General features: G+C 36.8%; 1 protein-coding gene across 1 annotated transcript; it reads right to left on the reverse strand.

Moving 5' to 3' along the window:
* Positions 1 to 1497: 1497 nt before the first annotated feature.
* On the reverse strand, positions 1498 to 17422 carry TGDS (TDP-glucose 4,6-dehydratase). Its single transcript, XM_081948738.1, has 12 exons — positions 17186 to 17422; positions 14609 to 14675; positions 13894 to 13962; positions 12804 to 12894; positions 11665 to 11807; positions 10893 to 10991; positions 9564 to 9623; positions 8077 to 8120; positions 7158 to 7323; positions 5794 to 5852; positions 3301 to 3398; positions 1498 to 2108 (listed from the first exon to the last, which is right to left on the reverse strand). Exons 1-12 carry the CDS (start codon positions 17266 to 17268, stop codon positions 2023 to 2025), a joined length of 1065 nt encoding a protein of 354 aa, XP_081804864.1. The 5' UTR covers positions 17269 to 17422; the 3' UTR covers positions 1498 to 2022.
* Between the last annotated feature and the right edge of the window lie 66 nt (positions 17423 to 17488).

The raw sequence follows: 17488 nt of genomic DNA on the forward strand, positions 1-17488 counted from the left end.
GTTAACAGTAAATACAATTCTAAGAGCAGATAGAATTTTTATTTTTATTTTTATTTTTCTGTAGGAGAGTTAGTTTTGAACTGTTTTTAAATTCCATTCATAATTTTGTTTTGACCATGAACATGCTATGGAGAAAATAGTGTATGCTTTTCAAGCAATTCTGGAAAGGGTATTATTGCTATATAGTACATTCAATTGGTACAACCAATTATATGGTTATCAGTTCTCACGGGTGGTGTGGCACATTCTCATCTGTAGACTCTATCCTTCCGTTCAGGTCAACTAGAGAGAGTCTACTTAACATCTTGCCCTCATCAAATTAAAGGGAACATGGGCAAAAGGGCTTCTACATCAGGAAGAACATGGTCCCAGATCTCCTGTTTTCAGGAAACCCTTTAATGTTTAATATTTTTAAACAGGCACTTGGATGATTGTAATGCTTAACAAGGATGGGGTTTTTTTTTGTATCTTGTGATTATTTTTAATAATTATTATACACTGGAATACTGCAGTAGTGGGTTGTAGGTGGTACGCCCCGGTATGGGCGTACCGGTGCCTGCCCAGAGCATCGGGTACTGCTCCGGAGGGCCCACCCGCCCGAGCTCCTTACCTGTATTCGGCGCTACCACGCATGTAGCGCACGGTGCCTGCGCAACGCTCCGCGAGCAGCTGGTGTGTCGCAGAGGCGTCGCAAGAGGTAAGGACACATGCGTGCTGCACGCATTCATGTGGTGGACACCGGGCCCCGTTGCACCATACCGGTTGCAACGGGATGCGGAATCCACCACTGGAACACTGGCTCTATTTCTCTGTGATGATGTGCCTCACATAAGTTTTAATGAGCATTTCGTTTATTTTTAGAAAGTATCTAGAAAAGGTCCTGAATTACCAAGTCTGACTTACCAAATTAATTCAAATTTCTTACCTAAGTATTACACAAATTGTCAAACCATGCAAACTTTGCAACATGATTAAAAAGGATCGTTGTTCTTTAAAACTAAAAGAACAATGACCCTTTTTAATTACGTTACAAATGTTTTGCAGGTCAATCTGAAGAGGTTTCCAAGAGAAGCAAGCATTATTTCAGCATTCTTTAGTGAAAACACAATTTACATGCTATTGTAGATTGGGCTGTCACTATTCTTGCATGTTTATTTTTAACCTGTGGATGCCTGGAAGCTGGAAACCAAGAAGCCAATGAATGCATTTTGAACCAAGAGGAGAGGTGACCCCACACATATTTTTAGCTTAAAAGCAACTATAAGTATGCTTTATATCACGGGTGTCAAACTCGCCTTGTCACGTTGCTGTCATGTGACGTTTCACGATGTTTTCCCCATTCATGGAGCTGAGGTGGGCATGGCCTGTATGTGATACATCTGGCCCATGGGTTGCCAGTTTGACACCTCTGGTTTATATGAATCTTAAGACGCTCATTACCCTTAAAGGAATCTAGTAATTTATCATATCACACATAATATTTTTATAAAACAAATATAAAATATAATTGAAATATATTTTTATTCTGTTAAAATATGACTTGATTGTCCACAAATCAATTTGTGTTGAGCAAGTAGAAAAATTCCTATCTTTTCAATTCAGTTCTGGAATAATCAGACATCAGCCCAGGACAGCATTTTAAAAATGAATAGATTACTAATGTCCTCTGGTAAACATGATGAAGAGTATGCCTACCCCTTAAATATAAAACATTGTCTAAATTTTAATAATACTGATAGTACAATATTGTAACAATACAAAAGACCTACTTTAAAGTGCAATTTTAAAGGGAAAAATGTTAGTCTTGAGATGTCATTTTAAAGCTTCAGTACTAGAGTGTTCGTGAAATTAATTTGGACCCAAAGAGGATTACATTGAGAATTCAAAAATTCCATTCTATTCTGCTGATACTTGTTTCTTGAATACAATACACCTTCAATTACTTCATTTTTTTTCTTAATGTGTTCTTGAGGTAGTATGATTTCCTTTTTTTTTTTCTTTCCAGCTCTGATGCATACAAATTCAGACAGATTCTCCAGCAATAGGAAATGGTTCCAAAGCCTTTTCTGGATTTCTCCAGTTGTGGAAGTTCTCTTGATACCATTCAACTAGGATTAAAAACAAAACAAATAATTTTACTTTTAAATACTGTCAGGTAAATCCATGCCAGTTTAATTAAAAAAATTACGGGTAAATGAAATTAGTGACTAACAACCAACTTACAATCTTATATCCTTTCATTAAAATTACCATGTTTTCGGCGTTTAAGATGCACTCCCCCCGCAAAGAAGGTGAAAATTTGGGTGCATCTTATAAAGTGAATGTAGCCCCACCCGCCTTTGGCCTCTGCCTTCCAGCAATTTGCCTCCTTGCAGACAGAAGAGTATACAGGCAGTCCTCAACTTACAACAGTTCATTTAGTGACTGTTCAGAGTTACAATGGCAATGAAAAATGTGACATGACCGCTTAACGACCTTTATAATATCCCCATGATCATGTGATCAAAATTCAGATGCTTGACAACTGGTTCATATTTATGACCGTTGCTGTGGTCTGGAGTCATGTGATCACCTTTTACGACTTTCTGACAAGCAAAGTTGATGGGGAAGCCTGACTCACTTAACAACTGGGTTACTAACATAACTGCAGTGATTCACTTAACAACTGGGTTACTAACTTATAACTGCAGTGATTCACTTAACAACTGTGACAAGAAAGATCATAAAATGGGGTAAAGCTCACTTAACAAAGAAATGTTGGAATCAATTGTGGTCATAAGTCAAGGACTATCTGTATTTTTTATATGGAACTTAAACCTAAGAGCTGCAATTTTTCCCCTCAGAAATACATCATATAAATGATGAAGCTGAATGCATGAAACCATGCAAACAATAAGATAAAATGTATCTTTTTCAAACAAAAATGCTTCATGTAAAATATATAAATAAGAATTAGCTACTTTCTGCTGCTCTTATAATTAAGCATTGAGCTTTCTATGAGAATTTAAGAAGACATGGCAACTGGACAACTAAAACCCAGGATTTAGTAGTCGTATTGCCAAACATAATTGCTGCCTAGAAACGGATCATTTGTGTTCAGATTTCAGGCCTATAAAATTAACCTCATAAAACTCAAAAGCAAGTTTAATTAAGTTCCCGCTGTAGAAATTGCAACTTTAACTGTCTAACTCTGTGACAAATTAGTGTGTGAATTATGTGAAATTTATTTTCAAAATTAGTTTATGATGGCTGTTCATTTCCATTCTGCTCCTCTCCTGTTTCAATGTATAGATAACATACTTGTTTTCTTGATTCCTTCCTTCCAAGAGACCTTCGGTTTCCAGCCCAAGCTATACATTTTTCCAGAATTCATTGGGTATCCCATGTCGTTTGTAGGTCTTTTAAAAAAAAGGAAAAGTGTTTTTCAATAGAAAAGCTTTATTTCCAGCAACATTTGTATCAGTTATCACCATAAAGCTATCTTCCTTTGCTTCAGCCCTTAAGTAGAAAAAGACTCCTTTCTTGTTCTGTTGCTAAAATATGTACATTTAAGTAGAACAAAGGCAAATATTATCCCACACTAATCAAAACATAGAATTGAAATTATTCAAAATATCAAATGGAGTAGCAATAAGGTAAAGGTAAAGATTCCCCTTGCACATATGTGCTAGTCGTTCCCGATTCTAGGGGGCGGTGGTCATCTCCATTTTAAAGCCGAAGAGCCAGCGATGTCCGAAGATGTCTCCATGGTCATGTGGCCGGCATGACTAAATGCCAAAGGCGCATGGAACGCTGTTACCTTCCCACCAAAGGTGGTCCCTATTTTTCTACTTGCCTTTTTACATGCTTTCAAACTGCTAGGTTGGCAGAAGCTGGAACAACTAATGGGAGCTCACTCCGTTACGCAGTGCTAGGGATTCGAACTGCCGACCTTTCTGATCGACAAGCTCAGCTGCATTCCTCAATAAAAAGCCTGCAATACTACATTCTAATTACTGTGCCACCACAGCTCTTAATCATACTAAGCCAGATTTAAATCAATTTGGAGAATCAGAGTTTAACAGCTAAACCCGATCTTTGCTATTATATTAAAGAGCATTTTGCAGAAACTGTAAGAAATGTAAGAAATCCTGAAAAGCATGTTTGAGCCTTGTCATCTCTAATAAGCTCATGAAATGCTCGGAACATTCTTAATTAAATTACTTCTTAAGGCATCAGTCAGTTTCAGGATAAGTAATTTAACACAGATGACCCCACATTAGCCACGTCAGTTAGATACCGTACTCTTAAATTCGTATACTACTCCCACCATTTATCTGTAGAGAGGCATTTAAGTTATGCTGTTCTGTAATAAGGAGAGCAAAAAAAGATGTTTCAGAAAGTATACATAGTTTGTTTTACAAGAAGCTCAGCTGTGTTGCAATATTTTAATTATATTGCTTCGAGCAACTATTGTCCAATAAGTTTATTGGATAAATCTGATTTATTCAACTTCAACTCTAAGGGCCAGCCTCTTCTAGAAAATCAAAATATTGCTTAACCCCAGAAATGCCTCAACTATACAACTCAAATGTCTCAACTAAGTCATCTGGCTATACATTCTTAAAGTGTGCCTACCTTTGCTTTTTTGGGCTAAAGAGATGGTGAAAAAGGGGGGAAAACACCAAACAATTCTGAGCTAATGTAAGATATTTTTTTGAATTTCTGTATCCAATAAGCTGCTGAAAGTTGAAAATGGCACTGGAATCTTTAGAGGCAATTATCTCCAAATCAGAACCCAGTATCTGCTAACAACCACACATGTACACTAATAATTCCCCATCTCTTTGATGTTTCCAAGCTTTTATGTAGTCTAATCCTTACAGATTATCCCTTTCATTCGAAATTGATTTTATACTTTTTAATTCTTCATCTTCCAACTGCACCCAATGCCTCTTATTGTTTAATTAAGATGAGTCACTCTTCATAAACATTTCTAAGTATCAGTATTATTTAGAATCAATAGACAATGCTTAATTTCTGTTGATTGCAAATCGCTTCTTTTCAAGAATCCCTGTGCAGATGGTAATTTTGCTAATCTTTTCAAATGAGATGGGGCAGGTAATTAGCAAAAACAGAGACCAGAAGCAATAAAACAGAAATTGGGGTGGGAGGCGGGGAGAAACCAGACCTTATTGTGACACAATGTGCTAATGACAAAATACAAATTATAAAACAGAACTGTTAAAAAGAGAATTGTAAAGTAAATAATTCCACGCAGAGAAATGTATTTAAAGCTTCTCCCTTCAGAGATTGAATCTTTCCCAGTTTTTAAAATCTAAAACTTGTGGCTGGTGAAAATTGGTGTCAATACAAGCCTTTAGTTTCATCTGTGAGACAAAGAGTGTTTCAAACTACAGCTTTTCTCTCAATGTGAGAACTGAAGAGGTGGCCAGGAACCAGTTTAGTATTATGCAGAAATGCCTTCCCATCTCCCTTTGGAAGACTAACAAAAAGCTAGAGATTATCCTGGCTATATATATGTGCCAAGTCGCCTACAGGCCTCCCTGCATTTTTTCTGCTCTGGGAAAGGAAAAGTGATGCACTAAAGCTCCCGGCTGTCTTCTCAATACAACAACCCAACCCACAAAGGAACGGGCCAGACTACTTTGGGGTTCAGTGTATTCACATTTTCTCAGAATTGACAGAATTATGTGTCTAATTCTTTGACAAAGAGTAAACGTTTAAGACGGTTATATATAAAAAAAAGCAATCCTAACAAATGATTTGAAATGAAGCCTACTCAAGTCTTACCTGTCTTTGACATAATCCATCCAGTGTTCTATCTCAGCTTCTGAACTAGTATTTTTAATCTGACAATGAAGAAAAGATGCACGTTACCAACTAAATATTTGATCATCTTGATTTAATTAACCCTCCTTGAATAGATATTTCAATGAATAATTGGAACAGCTTTTATTGTACATGGATTTGATATTAATGCACTTTAATCAGGACTAATACCACAATTCTTGCAATCATAATATTCTAACTTAAATATTATAGAATTACAGATGCAAAAAAAAAAGTATCTAATAGGAAGACATGAACAGGTAGATATGATCCCATTTTTCTACTGTGGAACTTTGTTGTGGGCAGTCTCACAATGGCTACTTGACCTCAAAAGTTGCAACTAGTAGAAAAGAGATAACTAGAGGCAGCCCTTGTTGTACAGCCAAAATTGGGACCAGAATCTGGGTCGATGAGTAAAACTGTCCTTAAGCAAGATGCCCACATAGAATCATAAGTGTTGTGGTTCGCCAGCAGAGTTGGCAGCAGATTCGGACAGTGAGTAGGTTGGGGAAGAACATGGGCCAGTCCTGGAGTCTGGGGAAGGCTCTGATGAGGGCTCTGTGTTGGAGGCAGAGATGGGGCCAGGGCCGTATGCCAGTTATCAGCTGCCTTCAGAGTCAGACATCAGTGAGGCAGATGAACATCTGGAGCCTGTTCCCAGCGTGCACATGCACAGAGTTGCAGACAAAGGGATTGTTATGAGTTGATGTTAATTCCTTATTTTACTGCAACAGAGATAGTCGGAAGTCAATGCTTCTTTTCATTTCTCTTAATCCTTCCTTACTTTTCTTCCCCCTTCTACCTTTCTCCCCATTTTCCTATTTTCTTTTATATTTTGTGTCTCATTTTATCTTATAACAATAAAAATGTTAACGCTGAGGAATTAAAATCCTGAAAATTTTAGCTTCATTTCCGCAGGACTTCCTTTCCCCTCTGCCCATTGCATAATTTCAGTGGACCAGCCTTTATAACAGACAAGTCATCTTCTCCCTGAGGGGAAAATTTCAGAATCTTTTTTTTTTATTATTTGAGTAAATCTACATCCAGAGGAAGGAGTATGAATGACACAACTAACTACCAAAGAAGTAGTTTCTTTTATATCCCCACTGTATCAAGTATCACAACATTGATCTATCCTTGTGGTTTGTCGTATGACTTTTTAAATTACATTTCAAACATCAAAAAAACTGAAGCAAAAAGAGATTTATAATGTCAAACATTTAAATAAAAACCAGGAACTGCCCTAGTGAAAGGCTCAAGTCAGCTCTTGGCCATTTTACTGCTATTGCTCAGGTCACCTATTTTCAAATTTAGTTATTACTCACAAGGTGGATTAATTCCTTTGCAAGCTGGGTAATAGACACTGCAAAACTGGTCCCAATGTTGTAGATTTCGCCTGGCTGCCCTTTCTTCAGAACGGTAAGGAATGCTTCTGCTACATCACTAGCATAAAGAAAATTTCTTTTCTGAAGTCCTGAACCATGAATGCAACTAAAGGAAAACACAAGAATAGATAATTTTTAATATGGATTATTAAAAGCAAGGCCCTCAATAATAGCGGAATGGTCTAGTCAAGTTTTCAAGGAGTTACAAAAGGCAGAAGAAATCTCTAAATCCTTCATTTTATTATTCAAATTGATAGCTTTGCTGGGTAAAGTATGCAAAAAAGAAAAGCCAAGTGCAAAACAAATAATAATGTACATTTTTATTAACAATAACATTCCAGATGACACATAAAACATGATATTCCTAAACTGCAGATTGCTGGGGACCATGGGAAGGAAAAAGAGATTAATACACAGAAGCATACAGCTCCCTCAACCAAGATTTTAGATTAGTGAAAAGCACAAAATATGATCTAGCACAAATTCTATGACCTCTGCTGGTGAAAAGATATTAAACACCCAAATATAGCTTCTCATTTGATCACAAGCAATACACACACTAAAATAGATCCAGGCTATATTTAACAGTACTCAACAATTCCCCACTGTATATTTAAATAAAGAATTGCATATATGGAAACATAATTATATGTATTAAAGTGAACATTAAATATACACCAAACTCCAAAGCTCTGTTCCCTTTTCTTAATATTACAAACTACTTTGGCAATAAAAAAGGAACAAATTTTATAGGCATATCCCAATTTTTAGCTATATGTTCAATTTTCAGGGTGCGACATGGCTTATTTTCTTACACAGTTGTTTTTAAATGAGCATATACATGCATACTAACACATACCATTTTCTATTCTGCTGTAAGAGAGAAATGAACTTAGGAATAACCTAGGAAATATAAAAGACAAAATGAACAATTATTAAAATTCATACTACTTTAAAACAGAAAATGATGCAGCTTCATTGCTGCAAGTAAGTTTTCATTAGTGCTAGCTGTCAGAGCTGCCATCTTCAGCTTGGGGCCTCGCTGACATCCTACAATCAATCGATTGGGGAGGGGGGGGAGAGAAAGTAGGCAATTGGCATGTAGAGGGTAGAAATGACCTAAAAAGGTAGGTGTGTGCTTGTGTGTGTTTTGATGGAAACCAGATATGAGAACCAGCTTCTTCCAATCTTCAGAGCCCCGGAGGCTGGGAAACAATGCAAATTGCACCAAGTGGCACCAAACATCCGAGTGGTTCCCAAAACACCTATATGGACCACGACAAACCGATCAAGGGGGAAGAAAGGGAAAATCTGTAACCTTTTGTGCAGGAACCTTAGATCTAGCCTTGTTTTTGCTGCAACCACTACTCCTTAGTAAATGAACATATCACTTCATGGCTAAGTGGAGTCGAGGGTCTTTCTTTCCTAGCTGGGGCAAGCCTGACACTACCAATAAATATAAAAGTCCCTACCTTCCATCAAAAAATTGCACTGAGTTATGCACATGGTATCAAGGAGTGCTTTGGGTGCATGAGGCGGAATGAGAAGAACCTCAAGCCTTGTTTCAACTCTTAAGGCAGCTGATTAAAGGGGAATGCAATGGCAATTAACATCTGCACAGTGGTGCTGCTGGAGGGGAGAAAGGGGCTGCATGTGCAGCATCAAACCATAACAGAGCACTCCTTATTGATCTGGAATTCTCAAAGCAAGCAAAGCCCATTTTCACATACTAGAAAATTGAGCTAGGCTGCAACATTCATGCTGTTCGTTCTGTAAATTAAAACCTCAAAGTATAGGCTAGACACAAAATTGTTATTTAATTGGGCTATTGAAGATAACACTAAGACAAATTCTCCTGTAAGCAATTATCAGTGGCAGAGATTCACAAAAGTCCAATATTGCCCCTTTCTAGCCCAAGGATGGCCAGCAGGCAAGTTTGGTCACATCCCACTCCAAAACAATTGGAAGTTAAAATTTGTAGTAATCAGAGACCCAGTTGGCTTTGTAAATATTTCAACCTCCACCCATCAGAAATCTCAAAACTGTATTTTGGACATAAAATGGCAAATACTCTAATCTAGGCGCAGATATTTCATAATGGTCAAGTCTTTGGATAATTATGGGATAACAGATGCAGGTCCAGCTTTTGGTACATTTTGCGGATTAAAAAAAATACCCTGAGTATATGAGAAGATTGACCTGATCAAGTCTATTTATTATAGCTTGGCCATATCGTGAATTTTCCTAAAAACAGTTTGTCACTTTTTCATGGAACATGGGATAATTCCATGATAAACTATAAAAGCTTAAGAAGCTAAAAAGTAATAAGACCTTGATTTAACTTACTTTTTCTGGAAACTGATGGGGTCCATAAACGTTGCTGCTCCGTGTGATAACCACTGGAAACTTTAACGTACACATGACAACTGTATTAAATGAATGACCTAACATGAGTGATATCCAGTTAAACCCATTCCTGATAGCATAATTTCTATTGCCAGAAAAGCAACAATCCTCTTACAGGTTGTTTTTTTTTTGCTTCCTCGGATTCTACTGCTAAGGACTGATATCAATAAAAGAGAATATGTCAGCTGCCACCTTAATGCTTGCTTGTGCGTCATTATTATACGGTGACAATTTGCCATGGACTCTGGGGAGGGTGGATGCTTGGGGAAAAGCAATAGTAGTAACTGCTGTATCTCCTTGAGATGCTACTTCAAGGTCAACCCGGCTGGGAGAAGAATGCAGCTGTATATGAACCTACACTTGAAGTGACCATTCTGAAAACAACTTGTTTGAACCTGATTGGTTATGGGGGATCAGCAATGCAAGGCAGTTAATGGAGGGAAAAGTTGAACTTAGGGATGTTGGCACACAAATCTCAGTTCTGGCTATACACTACTGAAATGCACTACACTTCTACTAAAACTATACCTTTCTCAACATATGGAAGATCATTTCTACTGTTTGTATATGTTTGTGGCAGGTTTGACAATATATTTGTAGCTTAGAGTTGAAATGAGGGGTCTTTGATAACTCTCCGAGCTTGGTTGTCATCTTGTGGACATTTCATCACCCAAATTTAGCACTGATTATTAAGGACTGCTGTCCAAGTGCACTCAGGTAATGCCCGACTTCACCCATTATTTTTTGCCGACACAACAACAAAAAGGCATACATTGCTAAGGCAGAAAAGCTGAGATTAAAATGACACGTTTAGCAGAAGGATCTAACTTGATCCACTGCACCTAACATTAAAGATGAAAGTCCAAGGAACAAGCTGGTTTCTAAAATCAGGCGAGCAATCTAGGATTCCTAAGCTACACCTAATTTCTACATCTGCTTCCAAACAAGTTATTGGAAATTAGGGGCATGGTTTCTCCCCATTGGGAAACAATAGTGGAAAACTATAGTATAAACTTAAAAAAAAACCTTTCGTACAGTTTAAAAACGCCCAGCTCTTTCTCCATGCTAAACAAAAGCCACAACCTCACGCTGGCATATGGAGGAGGTTGAGGTGGGTCCCAACCTCCTCCTAATAAATATGGCCTCCAAGTTACCCTTCCCAGCTCTATGGCACAAATCACTACCTTTTGTTATGCATTCACATCCCTTTAGACACAAAGAGATAATTGATAGAAGCTTTTACAATCCCCCAATGTCGTTTATGCTCACCTGATATCTTTCCCAGTAAGATTGGACAAAGCATTCAGCAGCTGCCTTAGAAGTTGCGTAAGGATTTGTGGGTTGTTTGGGTGAAGATTCATCAAATTCCTGCAGCAGAAGTTTACATGAAGTAAATTTTACCAGAGTTAGTGGTGAATTTACACATGGCTCCCGTTAACTAGCACAAGTAACTCCAATACCGGCCACAAGTATTAAGTATCCAGTTGCAAAATATATACAAGTAGTTCTCAAGTTATGACCATTCATTCAGCAACCGTTCAAAGTTACAATGGTGAAAAAAATGGTACTTATGACCAGTCCTGAGAGTTCTGACCACCATACTGAGCCACAGTTACAGGATTGTGATTTCTGATGTTCCCTGCCAGCTTCTCACAAGCAAAGTCAATGGAGATGCCAGCGGGAAGTCACAGTCATGTGAGATCCTTGCCTAATGACCCACACTTAATCATGGCCAGAACTGCTGTTGCTAACTGATATGGTCACAACATCACAACAGCGATGGAGATTCTGGTTCCAACGACTGTCGTAACCTCAGGACTGCCTGAATTCATAATTTGTTCTGTTTACTTATATGTCAAATTGCAATCAGGAAATGTTCTATGAGTATATGCACAAATGGGCATCTTCAGTGCCTTTTTTTAATAGAAGACAACATAAGGATTTAAAATATTGGTATAATTTCTTTACAAATGGAGCTGTAAAATCATTCAGAACCACACATGGGAAAAAAGGCAAGAGATTTCAACCAATAACAGCTCACCTTATCACAACTTCCTCCATAAACTTCATCAGTGCTGACATATACAAACTTTTCCACATTAGCCTTATAAGCAGCCCGAAGCAGAATGTATGTTCCATAAACATTAACATAGTTGAACTCAAGTTTGTGCCAAAATGAGAGATCTGCATTTTCAGTCAAAAATAATAAAGAGGGTGTCACTTTGACAAGTGAAAACAATTACAGTCCTAACAGAATGCTGATAGAAAAATGTGTTATTTACTCCCCAAACATCACACAGCAAAAGGCTTCTAAAAATGTTAAAGCTGCAACCTGACAGCCCACAGAAGCATAAAGCCAAGAAAGAACATTCCTTTTTCTGTGTAAAGAGAGAGGTTCATAAGCCTCCCAACTTTGGGCAAAGAAATCCTAGATAATGCCTCAGACACATATGTTAAGAGAGTACTGGAAGTCTAGATAAGTGGAGCTTACGCATAATAGCTTTATTACATTTAAATAATGTTTTATGCTTATGTTCGGGAGAGATTGTCTTGGTTTTTTAAAAAAATTAAAAGCCAGAAATAAAGATTTAAATAAACACATAGCACTTTAGTTTGAATAGCTATATATTCCAAAATCGATTGTCAGACTAACAGCAGACAAAGAGGAAAAACGTATATTATTGCAGGGCAGAATCTAATGCAGAATTAAGCCTATTCATCTTAAAAAGTGCAATGTCTGTGACAAATGCAGCCATGGTCCTTTCAAAACTTTTCCTTTTATGAATTGCTACATATTTAATTCCCTTTCCATAAGAATTGAGAACCTTATTTTAAAAAGTAATATTTTCCAAATATTCCAGTAAATGTAGCAGCAACCTAACTAAATTGCATGAAAAATAAGACTGTGCTGCACTTAGATTTAAGTCTATGCCAAATTAAAATTATAATGACCAAAACAGTCTGCGTACAAATTGCTCTACTTCATCTATATAATCTACGCTTCAACAGAGTTCAACTGGCAAACTGAAAAATGTAAGTCTCCAACACCAGCCACATCATAATATGTAACTTATTACATGAAGCATTAGCTCTGTCCCTTCCACAAAACCTGGAAGCTATTGAAGAATTCTTTATCAATCCTACAAGATGGTGACAATTACAGGGATATGCCATGCTCACCTACATGCGTTTGAGCTGCAAAATGTAACACTATATCAATTTTCTCAGTCTCAAATAATTCTTTTATGAAATTGGGTTCACAGATGTCTCCCTAATAAAGAAAAAGGAAAATATAAAATCAGCATGGAACAGCAAGCTATATTTTTCCAATGGTAAGCATTTGATATATAATTGGTATATAATCTTATGGAAAATTACAGGCTTTCATCTCAGTTTTCATCTTATAACAATTGCACAGTAGAATCAGAGAGCTGGAAGGGGAGATTTTACACCAATTCCAATTTGCTTAGTACAGGAATCTAAATTAGGATTAGCACCGTTCTGTTCTCTCTTCTCTCCCCAAACTTCTATCAAAACTAAATATAATCAGAACTTTAATCAGAGGATTTGATTTCCATATATCACTGATTATAATCATCAATAATTCTCTGAAGTGTTTCCAATTTTGGGGAATACTTAAAATATAATGTCCAGAACTGGTCGCGGTACTCAAAGTGCAGTCTGACTACAGCAGAGCAAAACTGAACAATTCTCATCCATGATTTGGAAATTATACTTCTGGTAAAAACAACCTAAAATTGTCTTTGCCGTTTTAGTTACCACATGATGTTGCGGACTCAAATTTAGTTTGCAAGCGATTACTATTCCCCAAGTGCTATTACCAAGCCAGTATTCCCCATTCTATTTTTGTACATTTGACTTGTATTCAAGGTGAAGTATTTTATCTTTACCTGTTCACTTTCGTTTTACTTTTAACCCAACTCTCAAATTTACTCAAATCATTTAGAATTATATTGTACAGCTGTCCTAATATAGTAACTTTCTCATTCAATTCTTGGTTATCTGCAAATTTATTAATTAACCTCTCCATCTTTTCATTCAAGTTATTAATAAATCTTCTGAAGATCATGTGCTTGGGAATATGGCAGCTACCTGAGACCTTGTTTCACTATAATCAGGAACCACTGATGATCACTCTTGGTGTCTAATTTGAGTCAACTATGTCTTGTCAAGCCACTCAATATGCTGGAACTGAAGATGTAATCATTTGATTTTTAAAAAATGAATGAAAGCAAAAAGTTTAGTTTACCTGAACAAATTTGTAGTTCTCTTTCTCAGAAACTGTTTTAAGATTTGTTAAGCTTGCACAGTAGTCCAGCTTAACAAAAACAGAAAAAGAGAGAAAGTGAGAAAATGAGTGTTTTACACGAGAAGTTGCTAAACGCAAGACTTTTTCAGACTAAATCCTTTAATCCAAGAATTCCAACTTTTACAGAAGCAGTTTTTTAAAAAGCTTTCTGGTTTCACAGGTAAGAATGCTGATATCCCACTGGCACAATTGTCACAATTTCTGGGTAAAGTTATATAGTGGATACAAAAAGTCTAGTCTCTTATTAAAATGCCAGGTTATTGAGATGCAATAAAGACAAATCACATCAGAATTTTTTCCACCTTTAATGTAACATATAAGTTGTACCATTCAATTGTACCATTCATTCAAAATGAACAGGTTTGCTATGAATTTTACCATCCTTCTTAGTTTTTAGAAACTGAATACAAATTTTTATTCAGAAGAAGAGCTTGTTCTTTTATTTGCATGTATGATGCAAATTCACAGGTATGCTCAGTTATAAAAATATATAAATGTGTCCACTTGAATCATTATTAGCACACCAATCTTTAGAACAGGTTATACAGCCTTAGAAGCCTCGATCTCTCTCCTACCATGTTGTCAGCGTGACACTACAGCTCTTTTTAGGGTACTGCTTAAAAATGACTCATTTAATTTAAACCAATGGCCTTACCTTATCCAGATTAATGATCACATAGTTAGGATACTTTTCCACGAGGGAAACTATGACATGGGAAGCACTGTCAATTTTGGAAGGAAAAAAAAAAACCAGAGATGGTGAATGTACAGAACTTCAGGTTCTTTCTAAATCTTGTTCATGGACATCTACAGCTTTCCTTGTTTGTTTTTTTTGTTTTTTTTTGCTCTGGCAGGAATTGTAAAACTTTTTCTGCTTCTCTCTGTTAAGCTTAAACTAAGATGTTTAATTACCTCTCAATATAAACTAAGAAATACACCACAATGAACGAGGCTACTTTTTTAGTACTTTGAAAAATGCTTTTTAGTACTTTCAAAAAAACTGCAGTACAGGTAATCCTCAAATTACGACCACAAAAAAATTTCTCTTCATAAGTGAGAAATTTGTTAAGTGAGATTTGCCTCCATTTTACAACTTTTCTTGCCACATTTGTTAAGGGAATCTCTGTAGTTGTTAAATTAGTCACACAGTTAAGTGAATCTTGTTTTCCCATTGACTTTGCTTGTCAAAAAGTTGCCAAATAGTCGCATGATTCTGGGACACTGCAACTGTCATAAATATGAACCAGTTGTCCAACATCCAAAGTGAAATCATGTCATAACTGTGAAAAATGGTCAAAAGTCACTTTTTTCAATGCCACTGTAATTTTGACTGGTCACTAAATGAACTGTTGTAACTCAAGGACCACCTGCAATGGTACAATTTATTTTGATGTTCTTTAAACCCTGTATTTTAAAGGCTAATTTTGTGGGAAATAACCAGCAAAACTTTAAATATTCAAGGTCATAGTCTATTAGAGAGATTTCAAATATTTTTCAGTCTCAGATATGGGGCTTGAGAAATGTATTGTAGGGAAGGGGCTTAAATCAAAAGAAAATTAGAGTACTGTGAGAAAATGTGCAATGTAGAATTTTTTTTTTAAAGAAAAGCAGTATACAACAGATTTGAGCGCCTCACCAGGCAAGCAACTTCCATTCAGGATTTTAAATGTATAATTTGAATATTAGTGAATCAAATAGAAAAACCCTTTTTTATTTTTTTAAAAAGTGTCTAGTTACAGCAGATAAAAAGAAATTTGGGAAACAAGATGTGACTTGTATATCACTGGTCACTGGCTTCATTTTTAAAAAGTTAAGCCCAAAAATAGATGAGCAAAAAAAGGGAGAACTCAGGCTGAAGTTCTAACCTGAACTGAATAATTAAACTTTTTATTTGCATGTAGTTCAGACAGAACTGACAAGCGACTTACTGTGTAGCAACTTTAGGAATTCAAAAGCTATCCTTCTTTTTCCTTATATGGGGAAAGAAATTCTAGCTTTGTTTACACAGTGGTTGTGGATATAAATATTGCACATAGGTATTTCTTTTTTCCTTTTTTATTAGTTTATAATTTAATTTTTTCTTTATTAGTTTGTTGTATAAAATACAAAAGTACAAAAAAAAATAAGTAGGAAAAATAGGGGAGGGAAAGGGAAGGGAAAAATGTAGGAAAATTAGAGGAAAAAGAAAGAAAAGCCCTTAACTTCTGACTCCCTTATAAGATAATATCAAATCTCAAAAATTTTTACTTTTACACAATAGCATAAACTAGCTAAACTTTCTATAACAGCAAACGTAATCTGAATCCCCGAGTCCCTTTTTGGGGGAGGAGGCGGTTTAGAAATCTAAAGAAATAAATAAAGAAAAGCTAATCAGTAAAACCCAAAACAAAGTTTCATTCCGGGATGCATATTTAATTTTCTCTTTTTCTGTAAGAACATTAAGTCATATATATATACATACATATATCCATATCCATATATATATATGGATACACACATATATATGGATACACACACACACACATATATGTATTGTGTCACAACCCCTGGTATGGCCAAATATGGGAGGGAGCATACTGCTTCCCTTTTCTGTCTATCGGCCCACCTTTATTTATCAGCACAAACGCAACACACACACACATAAAACATTATATGTATGTATGTATGTATGTATGTATGTATGTGTGTTACAACCCCTGGTATGCCCAAATATTTATTTATTTTATCAGCACAAATACAACACACATAATATAATATAATATAATATAAATAATACATATGTGTGTACATGTATATGTATGTATACTATGTGTCTGTATAGATAGATAGATAGATAGATAGATAGATAGATAGATAGATAGATAGATAGATAGATAGATAGATAGATAGATAGATAGATAGATAGATAGATAGATAGATAGATAGATAGATCCAAATTACACGGTTATCTTCTAATTTTGCACGCCTCCTCTTCAATCTTCCCCCCCGCCTTTTTTTGTTTGTTTTAGGATTGACGCTTCTAATGTTGAGTAAAATAAACCCCGGCGTCGCCCTCCCCTCTTTTAAAGCACCTTTAAAAGGGGCAACTTTTTTCCTTCGGCTTGCTTCCCAAGGACCAAGGTGTTCGGACAGGGGAAAAACCCCTTGTTAACGTTGGAAACCAGGAAAAAAGGTTTGGAAATTTGAGTAGCAGCGCCGCCTCCCCCGACTTCTACCCCGCTCAAAGACTCACATGAAGCCGGCGCCTCCGGTCACCAGGACTCGCTTCGTCAAGCCCCGCGGAGCCCCCTCAGCCCGCGAGACCCCCGCGGACATTCCTCCCGCGGAGCCCGGCTCCACTTCCGCTCCTTGCGTCAATTCCGTCCGCGAGGGCGAGTCTTTCTCTCTCTCTCGCGCGCGCGCGCGCTTAGACTCGGGGAGGCGGTAGGCCCATTTGGGCGCCCTGGTCCGAGACTTCGCTTACTTCTGCAATGCGGCGCCCGCGAGCTTGTAATCACCACCACCACCCGGTAAAGAGCTCAAGATCCCACGTGAA

Source organism: Natrix helvetica (genome assembly GCF_964273705.1).
Source record: "Natrix helvetica genome assembly, chromosome: 3".
NCBI lineage: Eukaryota > Metazoa > Chordata > Lepidosauria > Squamata > Natricidae > Natrix > Natrix helvetica.

Bases quoted from the DNA above. Each gene is read 5' to 3' on its own strand.
- TGDS (XM_081948738.1), bottom strand. From the start codon at position 17,268: ATGTCCGCGGGGGTCTCGCGGGCTGAGGGGGCTCCGCGGGGCTTGACG. The intron at 10,992-11,664 runs GTGAGCTGTTAT...CTTCTGCTGCAG, and splicing joins ATGGAGGAAGTTGTGATAAG to GAATTTGATGAATCTTCACC. The intron at 2,109-3,300 runs GTATGTTATCTA...TTTTAATCCTAG, and splicing joins GGAAGGAATCAAGAAAACAA to TTGAATGGTATCAAGAGAAC.